The sequence below is a fragment of the Harmonia axyridis genome, chromosome 6 (genome assembly GCF_914767665.1).
Source record: "Harmonia axyridis chromosome 6, icHarAxyr1.1, whole genome shotgun sequence".
NCBI lineage: Eukaryota > Metazoa > Arthropoda > Insecta > Coleoptera > Coccinellidae > Harmonia > Harmonia axyridis.
This window is the reverse complement of record NC_059506.1, coordinates 38,691,913-38,717,504: the sequence shown is the minus strand read 5'-3', so window position 1 is coordinate 38,717,504 and position 25,592 is coordinate 38,691,913. Positions and strand designations below refer to the sequence as shown.

Below are 25,592 nucleotides of genomic sequence, written 5' to 3'. Positions count from 1 at the left end.
ATGTAGGAAAACTTCTATTTCAAGGACATCTTAGATCTACGTCTATACAGGGTGAGTCAAGGAAAAGCTATATTCCGAAAATCATTTTTTTTTATAGAACCATTTTCGAGATATAGCCGAAAATTACATTTTTTCATCGATTTTCAACAGCCTGTATCTTTTTAACCGGGCCGAATCAGAAAAAATGGCAATGGAAAAAAGTGTTTCTTTTGACCTCAGGAATCTTCGGTTAAAATATATGTACAAGTCAAAGACTCATCCTATATACTGTGTGTTCATAATATTTATGAAAACATTAGAATTAAAATGACATTTGCTCATTGACACTTTCAAGTTCATCTAGATCTAAATTGACCTTGAAATATGTTTTCCTTTTTGTTTTATTTAAAATTTTGATTAAGTTCAAGGAACGGTTGAGGAAAATAAGTATTCAGTGAAAGAACCATAAAAATATCAAAACATATATTCGTTATACAATAAAAAAAATATTTGTAGTACAAAAACTTAACGTTCGATTCTAAACATAATATCAAAACAATTATCAAATATAGTGGAGTTTTTTTTGTTTCAACCAGGAATAATCACACTTTTAGGGTGTGGCATAGGAACTCCTTCATCAACCTCAGCCAAGAAGCCGTATTCTTTCAGAATATCTCCAAGATTTCTATCCTTATAAAATAGATTAACTCTCAATTGCATGTCAGACACAGCTCTGAAAAACGAAACAAAGCTACAACAAAATATTCAAATATAGTTCATTTAGAAATCAATGACATCGAAGTAGGCCTTGAAAGTCCAGTCGCAGCTTTATTTCTGGTTACAAAATATATAATATACAGGTGGCCATTTGAAAACGAAACAGACGAGATTGCAGACGAAATAAAGTTTTTCGATAGAAATGCTCGGACAGGTCGATTTCTGTTTCGAGGGGGACAACTTAAGATGTAGGTTACGGACGCATAGCGCTTCAACCCTTGCTACTACAACCCTCACCCCCAAATTTTGAATAGGGAAGATGGGGTGAGTGATACCTCAATTTAAAGGTATTTTTATACTGATTTCAGCACAGTAATTGTATTTTCATTTTATGCATTAGTTCTCGAAATATTCTTAACTAAGTATTTGAAAATGAAGTGTTGTTTTCATGGCACTTGTAGTGTTTTGTGAAAAATCGACATTTTGAGCTTCAAAACAACCATGACTGTGGCTTCCTTCCTAACTAACTAACGCATGAATATTTCGAGAACTAATGCATAAAATGAAAAAACAATTACTGTACTGAAATCAGTATAAAAATACCTTTAAATTGAGGTATCACTCACCCCATCTTCCCTATTCAAAAATTGGGGGTGGGGGTTGTAGCAGCAAGGGTTGAAGCGCTATGCGTCCGTAACCTACATCTTAAGTTGTCCCCCTCGAAACAGAAATCGACCTGTCCGAGCATTTCTATCGAAAAACTTTATTTCGTCTGTAATCTCGTCTGTTTCGTTTTCAAATGGCCACCCTGTATATACATATATATGAGGATCGAACTGAATGTATAAAATTGATAAGAAATACCGAGCTAAAGTTGTTTCACAATAATACTCACTTGATTTCAGCCTTAAAGTTTCTAAAAACCAAATTTTCGTAGAAGAATCTATCTATATCTTTCCGTTCGAAATTCCCACTGTCCTTATATCCATGTAAGATACATTCAATTGCCTGTAAATTTCAAGAGAACATAATTATACATTTTCCATTTCGTTATATGCATATTACTGTATTTATTCAGTTTAGCTAACCTGGAAGGGAAGATTTAAATATTCTGCTTTGATTTGTCTGACGTAAGCCAAAGGTACATCTATTATATCTCCGTAGTCAACAATGAAAACCTGAAATAATTCACAAAGTAGTTTAGTGGAGGATAGAACCTGGCAAGACTTGTTTGTTTAAGTTCTAGAATTTTTCGGAAGGGTTAGTTATAAAAAATGTCAGTTGTCACTAAGCAAAACGTCAAATTATCCATGGCTACTAGATTTCAACACTGTCTTCCGAGTGTTGAAATTTTGTCAGAGTATATTTTAAATGGAATAATGATTTACAACTTACTTGAACACCGGTACATTTGCCCTTATCATTGAAGAGATGATGTCTAACTTTTGCTCTCAACCATCGTTTTTGCCAGTGTTTCACTAAAACGATTTCACCAAACGCTGGAAAAACTTTGAAAGGTTCGAAATTATTGCAGTTTGAAGGGAGATTTATTGTTCTTTCCAGTTCTCTAATATCTTCAGCTGCAAATTAATAGCTTCGGTATTTAGTAGATAACATAAATATGTCAGTAGTATTGTTTACTGAAAAGCATAACAGTGAAAGTATTTACCATAACGAGTGAGATTTATAAAATAACGTGTTGCCTCAAGGAATGTTGTAAACCTTATTGATATCCTATCGCCTGGTTTCGGTAATTTCAAATCATTCAACGCATCTGCATAGGTTAGAGTTTGATCGGTTGTATATCCACCTGAAAAAAATTCTCTTTGAATGCAGTAAATGAAAATTAATGAAATAACTGGCACATACCTCTGCTGAATTTAGCATGTTCCAACTTGCAACTCCTTTTGAAACATTTTGCTCCGTCATGTTTAGTAAACTTGCATATTCTGGCCTCGTCTTTTGGATCATAACCTATTACGACTTCGTTGAGATTATCACAATTTTCTAAGTTCTCTATTTCCTCTTCATCAGATAAAATTCCCATCGGATCTATGAGAAAGAAAAGAAGATGGTGAATATGAATTCAATAAGGACTTCTTTGGATATAATTCCTAAGTGAAGCTTTTCCTTACCATCTTCTGGTAAAATGATCTCTACTGCATGTCCTAAATCTATCAGAAGTTGTCCTATCATAATATCATTCTGTCCGTTTACTTGGTACATGTCAATGCCAATTTGATGCCTACAATCAATGAGTATTCAAAAGGGTCAGTTTAGAAATTTTACTTAAAGGGGAGTTTTAATAAATTCTACATAAAATAATGCCTGAAGACCTGAAGATTATTCTGTGAGAAAGGTAGATCTGTGGGTAAGGTATATTTGTGGATAAGGTAGATCTGTGGGTAAGATAGGTCTGTGGGTAAGATAGATCTGTGAGTAAGGTAGATCTGTGGGTAAGGTATATTTGTGGATAAGGTAGATCTGTGGGTAAGATAGGTCTGTGGGTAAGATAGGTCTGTGGGTAAGATAGATCTGTGGGTAAGGTAGATCTGTGGGGAAGGTATATTTGTGGATAAGGTAGATCTGTGGGTACGGTAGATCCGGGGGTAAGGTAGATCTGTGGGTAGGGTTGATCTGTGGGTTAGGTTGATTGTGATTTTTGATCTGTTGATCTTTGGGCTACACAGATGTGTGGCATGAATTAGTTGAAAAAAAAAAGACATTTACTTTTCCACCTGGACATGAGAAATCTTGAAAATGGCCTTATTATTTTCCAAACCCAAACCACTTAGATCAAATAGAGCTTCTGTTGTAGAATTGGGCCATTCAATCAGTAGATTATTTTTTGTAGATCCAGGTGGATACAACTGAAAAGATAGAGGGGGTAAAAACAAACATTGATGAATGACGATTGGATCAAACTCACGAAAGGAAAGTAACACTTAACAGCAAGTCTTGGCAACAAACTGAATTCTTCAGTAAGGGGCCTTAAATATTTAAGAGGAACGAGAACATCATTTCCATAGTCAACCAGTTGAATTAAAACATGTTTGGTAGTTTCTTCCTAAAAATACTCAATATGATAATAATGTTCGAGATCAGTTTCAAAAAAATAATTACAAAAAACCAATTGATAATTTCTGCTCTGTAAAACATATTGTCATCCTTGACGTAAGCGCAGCAGAACGTTCCTAAGGCTCGAGAAGCTTCTTCTTTGGAACGGTAGTGTATTTTTGTATTCTTGTAATGTTCCGTTATCATATCGTTTAAACTGAAAGCAAGGATGAATAATGTTCAGACATAAGGAATGTTGAGTGGTCTCACCTATCGATCAGTTTAGATTCTTCGGTGTCCAGATGTATATAAAACTCTGAAGGTGACTCAACATGGCTAAAAACACAACCCATACCATAAGTAGGGATGTCACTACCTGGGATTTCTGCAAAAAGAGGGCCTTGTCAAATAATTCAGAAGTTGCGTGAGTTAACTCATTGGCAGAATTGTTAGCATTATTAGTTCATATACATTTTGAAATTAAGGTAACCCCAAGATGTACAAACGAAATTTGTCCAATAATATCTCACCAAATTTCTTGTTCTTGTTCTTTTTTTTTTTAACATGTTTCGATTTTTGAACTTCAGACAGAGATGACTCAGATGGTTTCAGAGTAAGGTCTGGCAAGACTGCACTCTTCCTGGTCCTTTCGAATAGTGTCTTGCGGTCTTCTAATCCCAATTTCCGTATTTTTTCATTGGCACTAAATGATGGTTTACAACTATCAGGCTTTGGCTCTTTAGAGATAACACCGAGAAAAAAAGGAAATCTAGGATTTTGGAATAATAAAAGGTTTTATATATGGAACATGTGATTTATAAAAATTAATATAAAGATTTGATTGTTAATAAAAAAAGTAGTACTCACCATAAATTAATTTTTCTTTGTTCCTCTCATCACTATCCTTTTCCGAAGGTTTTTCGTTTTCTAATCTTTCAAATAATTTGTTCTTATTATCTTCTTTCTTGATCAGTTTGTAATAGTTTTCTTTGGAAGAATCACATAAATTTTGATTCTCTACTAGTCCACTGATACACTTCTCTTTGATTCCCAAGGAGGAATCAGAGCTTGGTAGAACTCCAGAGTCACTTTCAGAATCATAATAACTACTTGGACCACTTTCCAGTTCAAGCAAATTGAATAATTTTTCATCAAATTCAATTTTCTTCTCATCAGAAATATTCACATCACATGGCTTAGCACTTGCTTCATATGATCTTGGGCTGTTACTCAATGAAGTTTCAATGTTTTCAGAGACTATACTGTTCTTAGGTAAGGTTGAATCCAGTTCATTGATATTTTTCCACATAACGTCTGATAGATTTGACCTGGCATCTTGTGATTCCATTTTTTTATTATCATCTGGAGCGGGCTTAACGATAATATCATTGATATTCTGAATTAGATCTTGATATTGGCTAGAATTTGCCAAAAGTGGTTCATCTATTGAAATGTCTTTTTGTGTGACAGGAATATCTTCAAGTGCAATCAGTTCATTTTTCAAATCGTACTCCATCTTCACTTCCACTCCTGGCTTGGAAACTGATGTGTCTATCATTTTAATATCTTGAGAAAGTATATCTACAAATTTATAATCTTTATGTTCTTCAGTTGAGGAAGAATTTATAATGAATTCATTTTCTAATTCTGGGTGAGACCCTTGAGAAGCAAGTATGTCTTTATTTTCTTTATCTTTACAAATTGGAGTTGAATTCAATAGATCGAAACTGATGCCTCTTTTGTCTTTATCCTCACAGAGTTCATTATCACATAGTTCTTGTACAGTAGGCCCATCCACTAATTCTCCACATATATCACCTTCGCAAGAATAACTTGAATCAAAATCTATTAGAGAATCTTGGTCCTTATGAGATATCTTTTTGACACACATACTTGATTTATTTTCAGTTTTTTTGACGTGAATAAGCTGATTGTCTGTATTTTCATTGTGTTTTTCTCGTAACTTATCCAATTTCGAGATTAATCTATTAGAATAAGCCTTTAATGTTTCGATATTATCTAAAAAATCATCTGATCTTGAGTTTTTCATTAACGAAGGATCACATTCTGGACATTTATTCTGTATTTTAAATTTTTTCAAGTCATAATTAATTTCAGTTAATTTATGATTGATTTTTTGTTCTAATTGGCAAAGGTCAGATATGTAGTTGCTATATTTGGTTGACTTTATATTACATTTATTCATGGGAACATCCAAAGGCTGAAAAATATTTCATTGAAATATTGAAGAAGGAAAACATTAGCTAAGTATAGTTACATGAAGAAGTTCGTCGAGTTTTGTCATAATTTCATTTTTCACAGTTTCATTCTCGGTCCTTTGTATTTTAAGATATTGTTTTAATGAATCCATTGTTGAAGGTAAACTTCTATTAAAACTTACAACTAATAGTCTAAAAATTTACTTCAGAAATCTGGATTTGCCAACCATTGATAAAATTATATTTTTTTTTAGGAATTTGCTGTTTCAGACGTTTTTTAACTCGGCTATCTTTGAAATTAACCACAACAGCTGATTTCGACTTAGATCCATCTAGTGGAAAACATCGTGAATACGGAATCTGCCAGACAGATAATTGTACTTCAGATCCTCGAGTCCATCGAGACAATTCTAGATGGCGCTTACATCGAAAATTGAAAAATTATATATTGTTGGAAATGGAAAAAATTCGGAGGTGGAATGAAATAATAATATTACATATTTATATTATGGTACATATTTCATTTTACTCATTGACAAAATTATGTTTAACAGTTAATAATTCTTATTTTCAAAATATTTTTTTCTTACTTGGATATTATACTATAATATATTCTGCTTTTTTTCAACAAAAAGTTACTTACAATCAAATCTCAACAAACAATATGCGCTCTAGAAGCCTCAAATCATCTAGTTTCTGAATATATTTACAAAGTCTTAGGTACAACATATTGGCCTGTTAGTTTAAATCTAAATTGGCCTCAGTCGTTTTCGTCATTGACATTGGTTTCGTTCGCCTCATCATCATCAGGATAGTCGGGTTCTTCATCGTCTGATATTCCTTCTTGTGTACTATCCATTGGACATTCCTTGCACCTACAAAAATCAAAGTTATGGTGGATGCGCTAATCCAATACAAATGAATGGTGGATGCGAAATATCAAAATGTTGTCGCTAACCTGCTCTCGTTGATTCCATAATTGATACAGTTTTCCCCTATGCATTCGCAGCAGGCGTCATGGAACCACCTGTAGCCCGAGGCCCCCATCGTTATGCAGGTAGACTTGCATTTTGCATTACTCAAACATTGAGACATAAAAGCCACAGTGCAGTTAAGAGTGAGAATATTCGTTTTTGGGAGGACGTCTTGTTCACTCGTTTCTGTTACCAATATAGGACTCTGGACCTGGTTGATGTTGGTTAAGTCTATTAACGTTCTGTCTAAAAAAAATAGATTGCAATTGCTAGCATTTCCAGCTGAATATTTCAAAGTTTTTTCTTATATGATTTTGTTACTTGGTTAGTTAGTTTGAATACTTACTGAAATGCACTTTGACCAGCTTCTTGGGCGTGTACTCAGTAACCTCGAAGTCGATTGGATATGTCACACTAGTCCATCTATTTTGATCATCGGCCTTTTCAGTCAAAGCTTGGAACAATCCAGGTACTGGCTCATAAAAGTCTTCCACATAAGATTCGATCAGATTGGGTTTTTTGGTGGTCTGATCAGTGTTCGTAGGACACTTATCTGTTGAAAGAATGGATATTTATAACCAGAATCTGAACTCTGAAGGCATTTTGTTTCTTTCGATCTGTTTTCTTCAGCGGTACAAGTACTTGAGGATAACTATGGGTCATCAAGTTAAGTGTCCTAATCTACCGAACTATCGGTTTAAGCACTTGGCTTTTTTTGTCACCTTTGACAGAAGGCTAAAATAACCTAATCTAACCTAATGATTCTATAAAGATGTGTCGAAAAACATGTTCACTCACCTACACAGGAGCAGCATTCGCTAAAAAGATAACTGAGGCAGTTAAAACAATCCTTGCAACAAGTGCAGTTGGAAAGTTCGCAGTTGCAAGACTGGGTGAGCAAGCATTTGCTCACGACACTCCCGCACACGGCTTCGTTGCAGGTGTAAACGTAGCCTAAGGATAAGGCAAACGTTATTACAACGCCATAGGCTAGAGTTTTCTTCATGACGACACTGGAAAATTACAAAGTATTGGCATATGTACATTGCAAATTTAAACTTGCAATTTTCAATCAATCAATATTGATTTACTGCTATTGGATTAGGTTGGGAAGAATTTACTTGGAATTTTGGCTTTAGATTAGATTAGAATCTTAGGAATACTTGGATAGGTAATATTTTCATGGAGCACTTAATATGAGGTGAATTATTATGAATTTGTTCTTGATTTACATAAATTTCCATCATTATTTGATTAAGTGGTGATGTAACTGCTTGGGCCTCATACTTAGGGGCAAACTTGAAAGCAAATAAAGGCACTACTAGGGAAAGATAACTTCTTTTGAAAGGTCGGACTGTGAAGTGAGTGTAAATATATTGAATCTCAACTAGAAAAACATGTAGAAAAACTCTTGGGAAAGCCATAAGGCATATATTTTGAAAGATATTTGGGAAAACCATGAGAAAAGTTAGGAACTTTTGAGCACCTGTTGATTCATGCGGCAATAGCGAGATCTGAACCTACCTACCCTGAAAATTTTATAAGCTTCAAGGTTCTACTGTTTGAAAGTTATCTTTTTCACGTCCTTCCAGATTTAAATTGGAGGAAATAGTCATCATCAACTGTTCGGCCTGTATAAGCCAAAAGTCCTACAAACTGAGCCACGATATATTCAAAAAAGTTATGGAAAATTTCATAAATGAAAACTATTGTAGCTAGCAGTTTTCGGTAAAAGAATATTGTATTAAAATGAGAATCCACATGCAAAATTTCATAATTTTATCTGTCAAATTTCTGTAGATATGAATTTTTGATTTTGTAGGTATAAAATTTGAATTCAGTCCTTGATTTCTTGCCATCACAGTTTATGTTATGCGTTCTGAGAGTAGGAGTATAAATGATGTTATTACAAGTCATTTTTTCACCGAGTTTCATGCGATTTGATTTTATAGTTTCTATACCTACATTCCAAAACGTAAACTGTGAAAATTTCAGGAAAGGCTACAATTTTCCCTACCTGGAAGGATTCATAATATATATTATTGAAGATAATAAACGAAAAATACGTTTAGAATTCTCAGTGGTACATAAATAAATGAAACTGTTGATTCTTTCAACCTATCTACGCGAAAATCCAAAGTTCCCTCGACAGAGAAACAATTTTCGGACCTATTAGGAATTCCTCACATATCTCTCTACCAATAAACAACCTGTTGGTATATTATGCATACCAACAAATCCATAGCCGCAAGCAACACTGAATATTCAACGATCGATCCACCTATTTACCTCTATGGTTCGCTACGACGTCCGCTCCTTGATGATAACACACTTCGAAGCAACGAAACGCCCTAAAACTATTTTCACGGGGTGGTTGATCAGCAAACACTGCGATTTTTCAGGGAAAACACTGCAGTACGTACACAGCCCGCCAACTTCTACACTGGAATTGATCAAGATCGGTTTCCAGACTGCTCGGATGGAGCAAGATGAAGATATTCCTCTCCCACCTTGTCGCTGAAGCGAGGTAAAGGCGGCTCACTTAAGTAGTGTATCCACTTAAGCTCACTTTCCGAGTCAGTTCGAGATACGCGATGTGTGTAACTCCCAGGGTGGGCAGGTGGATTCTTCGCTTTTTAACGGTCTAATAGGGTTCCATTGTTTTCTACGTCGCCTGGGATAAATTCCTGGAAACCAAGATTCACAAAAAAAAATTTAATCCTCGGAATTTCCCTCAAGGAAGCGGTCGCCCATCCAGATGCCGGCCACGTTCGAAGCTGCTTGACTTTTATTAGATCATTAGAAATTAATAAATTTCTATTCGTACATTTGCAAAACTATTTGAATTATATGAGAAATATTAAATCTGAACAAATGTTGAAATACTCTAATTATTTGCTTCTGAAAAGATAATCAGATATCAAATTATGTTATTTTCAGTCTTGTAACACCATTATCTCTCGAGACGTTCTGAAATTTCATGAAGTTCGAATACCCATTGATATACTCGGTTTTTTAGCGTCAAGTTCTACGACCTAGAAACCTCAGAAGATGGCTAACCGCAGTAGTAAGCGATACGGCAGGTGGAAAACTGACTGGAAATCGGATAAATCCCGGAATTTTCCAATTTTGTAAAACTGAACATCTATACTAAATGCCATCGAAATCTGATAAGAATTGAAGAAGTTAAGACGGTCATAAGGATTTGCGGACACAGACCGACAGACAGATACAAAATAGAATTTTTTTCAGGGATTTTGAAATCGCGGAACGAGAGATTTTACCACCCTAAGGTGATCAAAAAGTCCCTTTCTTCTGTAGACTTGGAAAAACAATTTTTTTACGGTTGGATTTTTGGCTTGAGTGCATTATTTTGTGTGAGACTTACCTTGAAGGCGATGCCATATCTAAAAACAATTTCCTAAATCTTACAACCATACAAATAAATAATTTTCAAGCTGTTTTGGCCTGTGCATTCCTGGAAACCGCTGAAGATGATGCCCAAAAAATTCTTCATACTCATTCGTACACACAGGTAGCATTTCCTATCTCCGGTCAATCTCAACTATTACCTTTTTGAACCATTGACAACACGATGTAAACCCTTATGGGAACAAGCGCCACACAACTTAATTATTGAGACAGACATCGGTCTCTGAGGAAAAATGTTAGGAATGCTCCGCCCATGACTCACTAACAAGCCCACCAAAGAAGACCCGGGTCTTTATGAATGAAAACCTTGTATTTTTAGAACTCCTTTTTTTTATCGATCATTTCAAGGTACCCCCTGTACATAGGTAAGATTGATGAGAGCCACTACGGATTGTTTGAACCTGAAAAAAACTTACGAAATGTTTCATTGACTTGAAAAAACTGAAACAACACTAATTTTCTCATCTCAAATTGAGTTAATCCTAGGCCTTTATTATAGATTTATAAATGAAGGAAGAAATATATTTTTTAGGCTTGAATTCAATATCAGGCGCATAAAACTATGCAACTACATAATATTGATTATATAACATCAGTTTTAGAGATATAAACACGTACACAGACTCGCCATTCTATTCTAATTATAAATAGGTATCATAATAGTTTGCAAGCTTGAAAAACATTAGATCTTATGTTGGAAGATGCTCTGTGCTTTGAATAAGTAGAAATAATAATATATCCTAATTCGGCATCTACGATCTAACTTATAAACTATGTTCAAATTCGATTGGTCGACTATTATGGAAAATCCAAGGCTATTATAACCTTTGAAAATTTCCGAAAAAAGAATTTTTTGGCCTTAAGGTTTGATGAGAAAAGCAATTGATCACGCCGAATACAATTTTTTTTTCTACAAAAGGCCTCAATTTCGAGATATTACGAATTTTGTAGAAATTTAATAATGGTTTGATTAGAGATTAATTGCAACTTAATCCTTATGAACTAAAGAAATAAATTGAAAACTGAATAGGTGAACACAATTGTGCCTAATAGAACATTTTTCCAAAAAAATTTAAATCACTAGGAAATTTGACTATAAGCCATCTACCAGCACTTTATTAAACTAATTATTCCAGCGGCCCTACACGTATAGAATCCTGTAATGAGCTACTCTTACAAATACCTGGTTTGAGAAACTACTCCTAGATGGCACCGCGGCGTAACACGGATAGAATCCTGTGATGAGTATCTATTCATCATAACTGAGTTGGAGCTATTCTTCCTAGATGACACCACTGAGGCCAAGAAAAAAATCTGATTTGGAAAATTTTAATAGGTAAGTTTACGGCCGGTTCTGCTTCAAAATTTGATATAAGAAGGTACTCTCGATGCTCAATACTGATTTGCTATCAGATAATTCCTATGATGACTGTCAACCGAGATATCCGGCAATTTGTAAAATTTTTGAAAAAAAATTGCAGCGCAGGATTTTCAAAATTTGATATCATGAAGAATTTTCGATTATGAATACTATCCCACCTTCGGTTTCCTCCTAACTCCCTTCAAAGCCGAGATATTGCGAATTTTGTGGAACAATAGTCGTTTAAACCTGTAGAAAAATTTTTCTGATAGGAACCGATGCCTAATATGGAATCCACATGCTCAAAACCCTTTGTGTACACCATAAAAAGTTCAAATTCGAACGGTCGATTTTTTCGGAAAAAGCAAGACTATAACCTTATGTAAATTTCGAGAAAAAATTTTTTTGACCTGAAAATTTGTGAGAAGAAGCATTCGACCAATGCGAATACAAATCTGCGATCAGTTTCCGTCTAAAAGATTTTAAATTCGAGATATTTAGAATTTTGTGCGATAAATTTTGGTTCAAAAATGTTGTCAGATCACCTTCAAATGTGGACAGCTTGAGAAGAATTTTTCATGTTCAATACTAACCTGCAATCAGTTTCTTCCTAACACAGCTCGAAACTGAGATACTGCCAATTTCGCAGAAAAATTGTGATTTTGATATATAGAAACGCTTTTCTGCTGATAATCTAAGCTCAATTCGGAATCTACGATCTAAAAACTCCTTAAATTAGGTATAAAATTTGTTCAAATTTGATTTTTTTGCAAAATGTGTATAAACTACTAAATAATTACACAAGTTACGTCAGTTTGTATTAGTAGTTGCAGCAGCGTAAAATTTTCAAATAAGTGTGATGCTTTTTTGGTTGCATAGATGCCAAGGCGTAATGGTTTGGTCAAATTCTTTCGTGTATTTCCGCCTCACCGGGAAGAACCGAAACATTCGAACGAGTATTTTTGAATGTTGTTTTGACAACTCACTAACTCATTCGCGGTTGTGTTGGTCGTATCTGGATACAACAGTGCGCTCCGCGTATATTCCGAATTGATTTATTATTTATGTAAATAAAAAAAAAATTATGCGATTCTTTGGAGGATCATAGATTATATGCTCTACAGATTGATCATAGATGATTAATTAAATAGTGCTCTGTGTCGACTTCGCTGAAATGAAGCAGTTTTTGGATAATTCGAATATCTTTAAGGGTGTTTGCTGTTTTTTCTTGACTCTTATTCTTTTCAACGTTTCTGATTGTTTCAATATCGAAACTAGGGAACCCATAGTGAAATGGTCTGAATTGCCCGGTTCTTATTTTGGATTTAGTGTGGCCCAACACCAAACCTCTGACGGGAAGAAATGGTGAGTGCAACTTGATTAATTTTTGGGATATTTCTAAACTTAAACTGAGACATAACTTTTACGAATCTCCCTAAAATTTTTATTGCAAGATTTTATAGTCGGAATTCGCTCTAGTAAAAGTTAATGAATTCGTTTAGGTTTCCGGATATTCCGAGTTTATGAATCTTTCATTGACTGAAATAAACTGGACAGTTTATTTGTGTAATTCTGTGATATGAGGAAATATTTATTTACGAAAGTCCTTGGATTACATTTGATTTTTCTTGACGCAAATTGAAAATCCGAACATTTTATTACGTCTAATCGTAACGTAATGAGTAATTTTCCCTGGATTTGTCATCTAAAAAAATCTTGATGTATGAATATTGAAACGTATTTCACAAAATGTGGCGTAAATTTAAAATTTTTTCGGATAGTTCTGATGATTGGCCAGAACCTTTCTCTTATCGAAAAAAGTTTTTAAAGCATTCTACACCACCTCGATTGAATGCTCACAGCCTCAATAACCACAGGCGTTTACATTCACCATAAATAATCACTATATCTTTGAGTTTTTCTTTCGTTCCTGTACAGGTTGATTGCCCTTTGGTTAAACCCAGCTGTCATTTATTCTATGTTCGATAACGAAGGCGCAGAGAACATTAATTCTTTTTTTATTTCACTTCTATCCCTAAATGAAGTTATCATAATCTTCGATGGATAAATACCTACATTAATTCTTGTTTTTTGTTTCGTTCGAACTTCGAATAAAGTTATCGAAATCTTCGAAGGCGCCTCTATAAATCCATCAGGGGCCCACCTGAAGAATCTCTCTGAGACCCCAAACCGGCAATCTCAAATCGAAATGTAAATAAACACGGGTTGTTGGGTCACACCACGCCATTGTGGTATTCCTTTTGTACCAGTGGGTGGTCTGGACCAAGGTATGATCGCTTTTTATTTCTCTCCAACGACAACGTGAGTTACGGCCTTGAAGGGGTTGAGGCAGTGCGACCAGAAAGGGCTTTGTTTTACATTTTTCATCATTCGATCGTGGGACGGTCGAGAATTCCGCATCAGGTAGAATTGGCCAGCAGGAGGTCACACCTCTTAAGAAGAAGAATTAAAGTCATAGAAGATGACATGACTCGGGTCTCTTGATCCTGTAATAATTATTTCATAAGCACCGGGCCTGATTCCGTTTGACTTTTTCTCAAAGTTTCCTCAAACGCCTTCAATTTTTACTCAAACGTATATATCTGTAATCATCGCTTTCGTATTTGAAAAAAAGGTCTTGATTTGGTCCAGTTTACTGATGATACGCTATCTTATCGAATGATAAGCCAAAGCTCACCGTGAGCACAGTTGGAAAGTCTAGATATCACCTCTCGAATCAAGTCTTCGAAATCTCGAAGAATATCTTCTGTTTCGGATAGCAATATTCAGAACGACCTGCCAGAATATTTATAGACTGGTCGTGTTGACCTTGAACCTGCGTTAGCTCTAAATTCGCAGCCGGGACAGACAATGAATGAACATTTTTTACATTGATTGTAATGGGAGAAATGAACTCCTATAGGAGGCTCAGTTACAACTGTTTCAATTGTCTTGCTGTTTACGTGTGTGGATGTAGGTGTATAGTATTCTTTTCATTGATGATTCAGACATGTATACCATTGTTGAGGCCATTTCGCAATTAATGAACTGCATCTGTGATCAGACCATCGAATTTGCATCATCTGTCACTTTGAGATTGAACTCTATGACTGTTTTCTGCGGTGACAAAAAGTCGATGCTCGCATCTGCGAATCCTCTATGTACCTTATCTGGAAGATTCGCGCTGTGTTCATATCTCGAACAACGAGACGTCTTATTCTCCAGGGAATGGTCCATTCAAGGACTTACCGTGTGAAAGAACATGTTCATCCCGGCCTCTAGGAATGTTTGTCGGTTTGCGTTTATAGCTGTTGACCTTTCTTCGTTTGTTCGGCTCAAACATAACGAGTAACTTTGGTTTCGAGACAAAGGGCCAACGTGTTCCTTTGTTTATCATCTTCTCACGGTATTACATGTCGTCTGCTTGCACAGATGATCTTGTTAGACCATTTTCCGTGGTTATTGAGCTGTCAGTTTCAGGTGGAAAGAACCACAGAATCTTTCATCTGATTATCACGGCGTCATTTCGATGAAGAATGTCAACTGACAGGTTGCAGAGAATCGCGACGATCACAGAATGCACACCCAGTTTCGCCAACTGTCATTAGATTTGCGAGCGTTGCGGACGCCATCTGGCAGCCAATCGCAAATTCCCATCTTGTATGCAATCTCAGCACGCATAGAAAAGAAACGGGGCTCATTAAGAACGACCAGTTCTACTCCTGTAGGCTCGAAAAAATCCAAACACAACCTATAAATCTTCGTTATTAGCTATACCAACTCCAGTGTCCCGATAAGTTCGTATAAATCATCTAGATCGAACAAGTGCATCAAATTCTGAATTCTTTATGCTAATCGTCCGCGTATAAGGCCATTTAATACCATTCCGTTTATCGGAATAAATTACCTCTGAATGCAGCTCATGAATAATTTATAAGGGTGTGTTCGATTTGTAATACGGGGTTCTAGAGATGCCTGTAGGCTGATTGGATACATTCGCAACGACCACGGCGTAATTTGTGGTGGCTCCGGGGCAAATGGCCTACCGAATCCCCGGATTCATCTCTCGCGCATTTTTTTGAAGTTTTTATGCGGGATTACACGGAAAATTTCGAGGAATTTCATGACCGTATTAATCGAACAATAAATTCTTAGTTTATCTCATTCTTTAATGCCTAGCTTCAAATCGGGGTCACATCGTGATCCAAACAACTAATATGTCCCTAAGCTCATAATTCTAGAGCGTCAAATCATAGATAAAATATCGACGAGACCTTTTCGTGACCTGCCATCACTCTGTGAACCGTGGCTGGAGCTACCGTGACATATAGAACCTAATTAATGTCAGGGTGTACAAAAATAGGACGTATCTCTCCTCGGAGGCCACAAGTAGGACGCCGCGATCCTACAGAACCAGATAGAGGCCTGTCAAGTTGTCAAAACACGTTTTGGGTGAATCGATACGATTTATTCGTTTTCTGGATTCTGTCGAATCAGATGAACTACTTTAATTTATGCCCTGAGAGGATTTATTCTGTGACAGAAGTTGGTCTCGCGAAACGTCAGAATTCGATTCTATGATTATGATTTTTGAAGGTTGGTTTCCAGGTTATTTTTATCTCTTTATCGAAATTTGAACAAATACATTCATTTGAATCTTGATTTCCCGGTATTTGATCAAGATGACTACATTATCCCTAATTATACAGATTCAGAGAAGATCCGTTACGGCGAATTTTGGCGCTGAGTCATAGATTCTCCGAACGGCCAGGTTCCGTATTCGCGGCGATGATCTTGAGGTGACACGGCGCCTTATCGTGAAGTACTGCCTCCGAACGTACATAAAATCGAAATTGCTTGGAGTTACTGCTCCGGTACGTACTTGAATATTCAACAGTCGAACGCTTTAACACGAACACATTGTAGATAAGATAATATAGGTGCTGAACCTGGCCTCTTCTTAACGGTGTCCATCGAGTGAAGGGGACAATGGATCAGTCTGTGAACGATTTCTGCAGTTCCTTTTCTCGTTGGAATGGCCTCAGCTTTTTCAGATTTGAAGTAGATCGTGCAGGATTTGTTCGTGTTCTCAAATCGACGTATTACTCATGTAATACTCAATGTGTATGTTACATCTGCTAGCTAATAGAAGTAATAAATTGTGAACATTGCCATATGACCCATATTCACTGCGAAACGTTGATACCAGTTTAAATTTAGAAATGATGCGACGATTCCCGAAGAGTGTCCCAAAATAAACACAACAATAATAAAAGGATCGTTCCGATGTTAATGTAGATGCCTAAGTTGTCTCACGGAACTTACCCTTTCGACGATATGACTCGTTTCTATGACGTTGAAACATAGATTTAACTAATTACATGCCTAATGCTTCTGTGTTATCTGTCAGTTATGCCCACAGAAATAGGACATTATCAAAATTCTTGTTTTTTTTAGTCGGTGGTCTCATCCCACCCACGATCTAGGTGACGGTGCACATTTGTCACACCTTTTCCGTTATATTTGTCGCCAGGTGTTTCATAAACGTATTTTTCTTAATGCGATAACGTTTCTGTCCATTGCATTCGCCGGTTGATTATTCCCACATATTATTTTGTCCGTAATCGACTAGTCCGCCTACACCCGTTTTACTCTCTCTGAACCTCGCCGGGCAATTTTGTTCGAACGGCTAAAGGTCGGCACCCGCGGATGGATCTATCAGATCACGGACATCAGTACGCCTTTTAAGGACAAACTTGGCTGGAGTTATTTTCTTCTATGAAGCTGAGAAAAATTAAAGATGTTTTTGAGTGATTGCTCCCACTTCTACCATTGTTTGTCGCCCGGAGATCCCAGATAGGAAAAGTCGACGACGGTATGGTCGCCTTTAAATTAGAAAGCCCCGAAGAGCAGCAGTCGCAATCCTTTATTATGGGATCGATAAAACTGTAAAAACGAGATAGCATTTATATTATTTCCTACCGAGAAAAACGTTCAGATGTATACGTGATAGCACCGATAGTTTTGCGTCTTTGGAAGTCACCGCTTCGAAATGGCGTCTCTATGTTGAAATTCCTGCAGTTCTGTGGTTCCCGTTAGAGGTGGTTATGCAGTTCTGTGATCGCGATTGTCAAAAATGTAACCTTACCGTTTCGCGCGTATTTCAGGATTCAATTCTGTGGTTTAGGTTTTTCAATGGGAAGTATTCGATTTTCTATGGTTATAATGGCAACAATGTGTATTATTTTTTGACATTTCTTATGTCATTTGTATTCAGCAGGTTATGCCATTCAATAATGGAAAGATATATTTTTCTCTAAGTCTGTGGTTATTCCGTTCATTCTTCCACATCTTGTAGAACAAAATCGTGCGATAATATATCAGAAACGCACAGTTTTCATGGTTATATTTTATTATTATATGCTGGTACTCCGAACTTTCCGCCACGGCTTTATCTGTCAATTGATCAATTTGCCTTAAAGATATCAGTTCTGCCAACCAACATTTTTCAATGCAAAAATCACTTAATGATATTTATGGAAATATTTCATTAATTTCAATAAAAATGCAAGGAATTAGAGAAAATAATACAGAAAGCTCATTCTACCACTCGTTCATTCAAAAAATCGCCACTTCGTGGCTCGTTTTTGAATTTTGAACTCGTGGAAGAATATGAATGCCTTCTGCACTTGTATTTTAAATAACTATTCTAAAATTCCTCTCAGTATTCATCTTTCCACGACTGAGTGGCATAACCTATCAAGCACAAATGACATAAGAAATGTCAAAAAATAACGCACACTGTTGCCATTATAACCATTTTAAATTGTCATTCCAATTGGTAAACCCTTTCTTTGTGTTAACCGTACTATTTAGGGATGTATGTACTTCAAACAAACTGTTACTCTTCAGATAGGAATTGTTTCAAGTACGATGGCTTTGCGATGAGATGATAATCCAGAGTCAAGTGGGCTCCATGAAGATTTAATGTTTCCGCGATTGGAAAACCAGAGAACACTCGGCCTGTCAATTTTCATCTTGACTTATCTTTCCCTTCCAAAGCTGGATAGTTTTAAGAGCGTGGGGAGGCCAGAGTAGGATTTGAAAGTTGAGTTATGGGACGTAGCCGATAGCAACGTCTTTCAGCAGGCCGACAGGCTCACGCCATACAGAAATAGAACAATGTAGAGGGCCAGAAGAAGAGTTTAAGTGGGCACGTGGGTTGTTCTAGTGGTTTGATGGTCGCTACTGAATCGATAACACAGCCCAAGGGAAAAAAATTGTTGCTTCCGATAACAGACTGAAAAAAAATTATAATGAATATTTTTATACGCTATCTTGCCGTCGTTTAATTTATTTTTATAAGCTGTACTCAGATGGTAAAAATTCAAGACATTCTCTTTGTAAGGTTATTAATTGCAACTTTCTTTTGTGTGTAAAGTTTATTGTAAACCGAGTCTCAAATAGATCGATACGAACGTGCTCAAGTCTAAAATTCCTAGCTAGGATCCCCCAGTATAAGTCAAATTGATAGTGGGAAAAAATCGACTCTCAAAAAATGCGTCTGAGGATGTTCACTGTACGAAACGTGCTCCCAGGTTCGAGAAACCGCTTAGTCTTCGAATTTACCTGTTCTTCTACGGGCCTCGATTATACACGGTGGTTTGTTTCACAAATTGGCTATTCAGACTCGAAGAGGTAACATAAATCCAACAAATCCTCTACCTGTCAGCGCTGTTGCTTTCTACCAGGGTCGGTAGATAAATTGGTTCACTTTGCTCCTAATGAATATTTGGATTCATCCTATTTATATGTTCACACATTTATTTAGATTTAACAGTACGCTTTTTGTGTGGTGTGAAATATTGATATCGGTTTAGAAAAACATTTATCTGTTATACACAATCCAGAGGTTTAATGCGAGAATATAGAAGAATTTTTCCAATAAGTACGATAAAATGTTTATAACGGCAACACTGTATAACATTTTTTGACATTTCTTATGTCATTTATGTTGTTAGTTAGGAATTCATAGAATCATATGAGTCATCGATGACATTTACGTTGATTCACTCTTCGACCACAGATTCTGACGAGACACAGAATTATCGCTACAACATAGAGGAAGGAAATCGCAATCATTTGCAAGATATACAAAAATATAAATGATGGTCATTAATGGACATAAATCCGCTGAATTCGTGAGAAACGTCAAACCTTCTGCGATTAAGACATACGGAAAAGAAGCTTTGGTTCTATGGAATGCGCCGCTAAAGGCAACGATCCTGTTCAACCTCTATGCGCCGGGTTATCTCCGTGTCATCGCAATCATGCCAACCTAAGCACTTAACAGCTCTAAATCACGATATCTCGGGCGCAATCATGACTTACAGAGCGAAACAACCTTATTAATCGCTAATTATCTGTACTCCTGACAAAAAAAAATGACGACCCCCTCCTCCCGTAATACCCGTGATTAGCGAACCACAGACGAAAAACTCGGTGTCAAACGCCTGTCAACGCTCACGTCGTAAATCGAAATTAAGATTCCGCAGCCGCCTTAATTGAAGAGGTCGCGATTTTTCCGTGCAATTTCGCTCGGCGAGTCTGTGACCGCTCTTCTTCTTCCTCGCGTCGACCTTATCGCGCGCTGTCAATTAAACTGTCAGCCGGATGGGTTCGGCCCATTGGAGATGGAAAAAGAAGATAGCGTGTCACTGGATATATACGCGATGAATTGCTGGGAATGGAATGGCACTCCCCGGAGGGTTCGTTGGAACTGCAGGGGTGCATGATCACGGTAGATTTAATTAGGCTGGTTGTGAAATCTTGATTTGGATTTATTAAGCTGTTACTTATAATTTGACGTTACGACAGGAGGAGCTGACGGCTCAATCGGAGCATCGACATGTATTTTGACGTTTGAACATAGAGTTTTTCGCTATTATTTTCTACCGTGTCGTCTTCAGAAATGTGTCAGCTTTATTCATCTTCTTATTTGAGAATCCGAAGATATCGAATAAAAAAAGTGTTGTATGATGATATTGTCTACTCAATGAAAGCATTTTTATCGCTCAATAACAACTTTATATCACCTTATTCAAACCAGCAACGATTATAGTTATCTTTAGATTTTTATACAATTTCCGAGAGAAATGTATTTCCTCGTTTGACATTTGCGTTTATGCCATAGTTGCATTAATTTTGTTCCGTACCTTTTAAAATATGGAAATAATTTCAACCCGAAATATCTCTCGCGTTGTATATTAAGCATGATTCAGCTCCTGGTGACATCATTCCGTCGTATATTTTGCAAAACATGCAGGAATTCTTTCATCTCGTCTGTTGTGACCCGAATAGAAGGATTCCCCCATCTATTTGACCCACAAAATAAAAATAAACTAGCGATTTATAGCCGGAAAGGCATTCGCATTCATTTTTATGGGACTAAAGTTGGCACCAAGTCCGGTTCGCGGATAAAAGTTGAGTCCAACCTCCTATGCAACGGATATTCGCTCCTTTTTTACCAGTAGTTTTCCATAAAAGTGACTATAAATCACTTATTTTCTACCGTGGCGTTATTTCTATGCCACCTCTTCCGGGGACATAAAAATCTATGATCGAAGATGACATATGCCTCATTTTATTCTACAGTTTCCTGTTCTCACACAACCGGAGACGTAGGTCATAGAAAACGATAGCATCTCGTTCCAACTAACTGTTAACTCCTGAATTCTACAAGAAGCGGAATGGTCGTTAGCTCCTTCAATTACCCGATCCTTGGATCTGATGGAATCCTCGTATCGTTGTTGACATACCGCTCGAAATAACTCTGAAAAATACGTGGCGTTCAACAAATAATTATGTCCGTTTATATGTTTATCTTGTGACAAGACGTTTGATGATAAAATCGCTGTGTAAACACGGGGATCTGAGTCGTTTTTCGTGATTACGACCTTCATAGGTGTGAGGGGGCCCTAAAACTCCCGAGGGTCTGCCTCTCCGGCCTCAGCATAACACGAAATGGTGATTATGATATTTCAGCCGGTGTTGGGGATTTATTACCGTTGAAACATGTACGAATTGCATGCCTTTGTCGCGTGGGTTGGTAACGCTGGAATGTTGAACAAGGCGAGGTGTCTACCCTCTGGATCTCAGTTAAAAGAACTATTTTATGCTCTATGATTCATCTGGCTCATAGGAAATGTAATAAAAACAATTTTCTATGATCCCGATTACAGATTCCTGTCGATTTTTCGCAGAATTCATAGAACTTCCATATTCAATTTCTGTATAACCATACACCCTACTGATCGTAATCTACTCATCACAGCCGAATGTAACGCCCTAATTGCATGCCTTGCGTCTTATCTGCTTCTATATTAGCGACGCGATCGGTTAATTAAATATTTCCTTCATTAAAAACGCACTCCTTATAAGTGAGACCGTCTAAAATTGTACGGACCGCCCGGTTCTAAATAATCGGATGCTTCAACTCGTTTGAATTCATTCCCGGTCGTTGTTGGCGTATTGAAATGCAGATGGACCGTTTCGACGCGTATTAATTATTCGAGAAGTATATTCTCAGAGTTAATTTACTGACGCAACTCGTTCGGAGCCTCGATGACGGTAAAAATTGCCTTCGCGCTCGAGATCCGAGGATGACATCATCCAGTGAAGATGGAAGAGAGGAACGTACCCACCCCTGATCTGATCCAACCCACAATTATAATTATCGTGGACACCCCTCGTTATCTCGATGTAAATCATAGAGTATTGGATGCACTCGGTGGTCCTTTATATTTATGTTCGATGTTACATGTCAGTCGAGTAAATCTCGTGTAATTCTCTACGTTTCTGCTGTTTATCCTGGTTTAATTTATGAGTAAATGGGAACAAAGTATTATTTTATTCACGTTTGATCGATTATGATCATTGCATAATAAGTCTGGATCGAAAATATGCAATGACTTCATCTAACTCCCTTGTTAGTTCTATGCTCATAGACGACTCAAGTTGATATCAACAAACTGTCACCATTCGATGTGAAATATAGTTGCAGCCTGAGGCATATACGTATTGAGTTATTTACTAGTTTTTCCAACGCCATACATCATTCCAGCTTGGAAATTGCCTGATTCATGTGTTCTTTGACCCCTCAAAAGTGAGTACGTTCGATTTTCTTATGCTGGCTTGGTAAAAACGTTGCCGGTCGAATGTTGAGAGAATTATTCGATTAGAGTTAATTCAAACCATCGAAAGATGGGTGCATTAAAAAGATATTAATCATTCGATACTACTCGAGCATGAATCATTCATTGCTTTTTGATTCTAATCGAATTAGAATTTTTACTTAGTGGTTAAGTGAGGGAGATCGATCTATATTCGATGAAGTCCTGTTTGGTGTTTGATTAATTTCATTAATTTTCCTGTTTGTTAAACATTGGACATCTCTACGATAGAATTTGAGAGGTTTTTCGAGTTTTACAGGTTAAATCTAACATGTTTGATGGTCATAGACAAACCCGATGAAGGATCATAGATACGCTTCATTTATTTCTGTGTGATAAATGCGTTTTTTCGTGAGGTCCAGTGATGGATGTTTCTAAAAATCTCGTCAGACGGTCGATTTTTTTTAATGGAACCCGTGAAAGCTTTTAATCACTGTTATAATCTCTTGTTCCATAAAACGCGTTAGGCTAAACGACTATTCATCCTAGTCGGCTGATACAGGCCACGTTTTGGGCACAAAAACCGCCTATATGGGCGCATTAACTGGAGTTTATCTTCTCCCATTTCGTTAGGGAAAGATAATGTCATTTTTTCGTGTTTATCGACCATAAACAGTCGTTTATTACGTCGGGCTTCTCTGTGTTTATTCCACTCTAGACGATTGATTCCAAATCCGACAAATGTCACGAAATTTATGTCAGATGTTCACAGCAGACGTACCAACCTACCGAATAGATATGCAGATCGGCATTCTTAGCGCTTGTAATAAAAAAGCAGCCTCACAACCTTTTGTCCGAGGCGTTATAACGGGAGATCTTCCAAATAACCTACGACAATGGTTTAAAATCTCTCTGTCGGCCGTAATACGACCCTCTTGACACCCCTATCTCAGCGTGCGGCACCCTCAACAACAAGCCGAATAATTTATTTCACCCGTTCAAAACGCAATAAATTTTTTTGTGGGCGTAGTCCCTTAAGAACCCATTATCGCCTCGGACGGCCGCAAAAACTCTTCGAATTTTGTCCCCCCGGGACCCGTCCGAGCGATAGCGCGCACAAAAGGTTCCGGTGTGAATCCATTGTTGCCGTTTCTCGGAACCGTCTACCTGGGACGTACCTGCGAGGGATTCATTTATGTTTTAAAGGTTGTCACCTTGACGTGCCGTTAAATATCGACGGGGTACGCTTCTTGGAGAATTTCGGGGTTTCAAAATGGGTATTTCGCAATTTTGGGGTGTCTCTGCTGAATAGGCATCTGATTGGACCATGCGGGCACTTAATTTTTCTGGTTTGACGTGAGATAATTTTTGAGGCAGCGTGAAAAATGTTAATGGCTGTGAATGAGCTCTAATTAGGTTTTGCTGCCGTCTTCAGTCTTATCTTTGCAGTTATTAGGAACGTGAAAAGGATCATAAATGTCATTCACTCTTTAAGAAAGTACTTACTGTTTTAAAAGACCTCTCAGAGGTGTAGAAATTCTCTTTGTGAAAACTATCCTAACAATGGAGCGAAGTTTAAGTTGTTAAGAGTTTATATTGTGAATAGAATCTCATCTGCCGAAGCTGAGAAAATGTTGCATTCTACATCGGAAAGTAATTATTGTAAAGGGTGTTTTTTTAGAGCTATAGAACTTTAAATTGCAATGAAACAACGATGGATTATTCGATTGACATGAATTTTATTTATCCGCAAGATAATCTTGTGGCATTACATTTCAAATATGATTTCTGGCATATGACCACCACGGCTGGCTCGGATGTAGCCCAATCTGGACGTCCAATTTTCGACTTTCTCCAACATTTATGGTCGTATATCGGCAATAACACGGCGAATGTTGTCTTCCAAATGGTCAAGGGTTTGTGGCTTATCCGCATAGACCAATCAATGACTTTACATAGCCCGACAGAAAGTAGTCTAGCGGTGTTGAATCACAAGATCTTGGAGGCCAATTCACAGGTCCAAAACGTGAAATTAGGCGGTTACCAAACGTGTCTTTCAATAAATCGATTGTGGCACGAGCTGTGTGACATGTCGCGCCGTCTTGTTGGAACCACAGCTCCTGGACATCATGGTTGTTCAATTCAGGAATGAAAAAGTTAGTTTTCATGGCTCTAAACCGATCTCCATTGAATGTAACGTTCTGGCCATCATCGTTTTTGAAGAAGTACGGACCAATGATTCCACCAGTCCATAAAGCGCACCAAACAGTCAGTTTTTCTGGATGTAACGGTGTTTCGACATACACTTGAGGATTATCTTCACTCCAAATGCGGCAGTTTTGTTTGTTGACGTAGCCATTCAACCAGAAGTGCGCTTCATCGCTAAACAAAATCAAATGGACGTAGTGCGCGATACGTATTCCGCACAGAACCATTATTTTCGAAATAAAATTGTACTATTTGCAAGCGTTGTTCAGGTGTGAGTCTATTCATGATGAATTGCCAAACCAAACTGAGAATAAATCACTTGACAGCTGTGAAATCGGTCGCCATCTTGAACAGTAATGCCAACTTAAAGTTATATACCTCGAAAAAAAAGTATTACTTCAAATGCAATACAATAAATTTGAATGCTACAAATATAATTCTTGTTTCATTATCCAATTCCCATGACTTTTTCACA

The 25,592-nt window shown here is 37.0% G+C and overlaps 3 protein-coding genes across 9 annotated transcripts in view; 1 reads left to right on the top strand and 2 right to left on the bottom strand.

The window, feature by feature from the left end:
- Positions 1-447: 447 nt before the first annotated feature.
- Positions 448-6,285, bottom strand: LOC123683306. 2 transcript variants are annotated; one of them, XM_045622255.1, is made up of 14 exons: positions 6,032-6,285; positions 4,621-5,974; positions 4,284-4,490; positions 4,024-4,138; positions 3,820-3,970; positions 3,626-3,763; positions 3,427-3,566; positions 2,832-2,941; positions 2,566-2,748; positions 2,366-2,506; positions 2,092-2,276; positions 1,785-1,874; positions 1,592-1,704; positions 448-712 (listed from the first exon to the last, which is right to left on the bottom strand). In XM_045622255.1, the coding sequence occupies exons 1-14, from the start codon at positions 6,122-6,124 to the stop codon at positions 568-570; spliced, it is 3,165 nt and encodes a 1,054-aa protein (XP_045478211.1). In that variant the 5' UTR covers positions 6,125-6,285; the 3' UTR covers positions 448-567. The 2 variants fall into 2 exon arrangements, with proteins under 2 accessions (XP_045478211.1, XP_045478212.1); XM_045622256.1 differs by lacking the exon at positions 4,284-4,490.
- A 175-nt stretch (positions 6,286-6,460) lies between these two features.
- LOC123683307 (twisted gastrulation protein homolog 1-A-like) lies at positions 6,461-10,932 on the bottom strand. 3 transcript variants are annotated; one of them, XM_045622260.1, is made up of 5 exons: positions 10,795-10,932; positions 7,745-7,959; positions 7,293-7,499; positions 6,931-7,192; positions 6,461-6,847 (listed from the first exon to the last, which is right to left on the bottom strand). In XM_045622260.1, exons 2-5 carry the CDS (start codon positions 7,950-7,952, stop codon positions 6,733-6,735), a joined length of 792 nt encoding a protein of 263 aa, XP_045478216.1. In that variant the 5' UTR covers positions 7,953-7,959; positions 10,795-10,932; the 3' UTR covers positions 6,461-6,732. The 3 variants fall into 3 exon arrangements, with proteins under 3 accessions (XP_045478216.1, XP_045478213.1, XP_045478215.1); XM_045622257.1 differs by lacking the exon at positions 10,795-10,932 and adding an exon at positions 10,335-10,723; XM_045622259.1 differs by lacking the exon at positions 10,795-10,932 and adding an exon at positions 9,236-9,650.
- A 1,790-nt stretch (positions 10,933-12,722) lies between these two features.
- LOC123683303 (integrin alpha-PS1) overlaps positions 12,723-25,592 on the top strand; it is a 47,127-nt gene continuing 34,257 nt past the window's right edge. Inside the window, exon 1 of one of the 4 annotated variants that reach the window (XM_045622251.1) lies at positions 12,723-13,103. In XM_045622251.1, the coding sequence (XP_045478207.1) occupies positions 12,913-13,103 (191 nt within the window). In that variant the 5' untranslated portion in view covers positions 12,723-12,912. Of the gene's footprint in view, positions 13,104-22,778; positions 22,903-25,592 lie in introns of those variants that run through there. The other 3 variants (XM_045622250.1, XM_045622252.1, XM_045622253.1) reach the window with 3 other exon arrangements.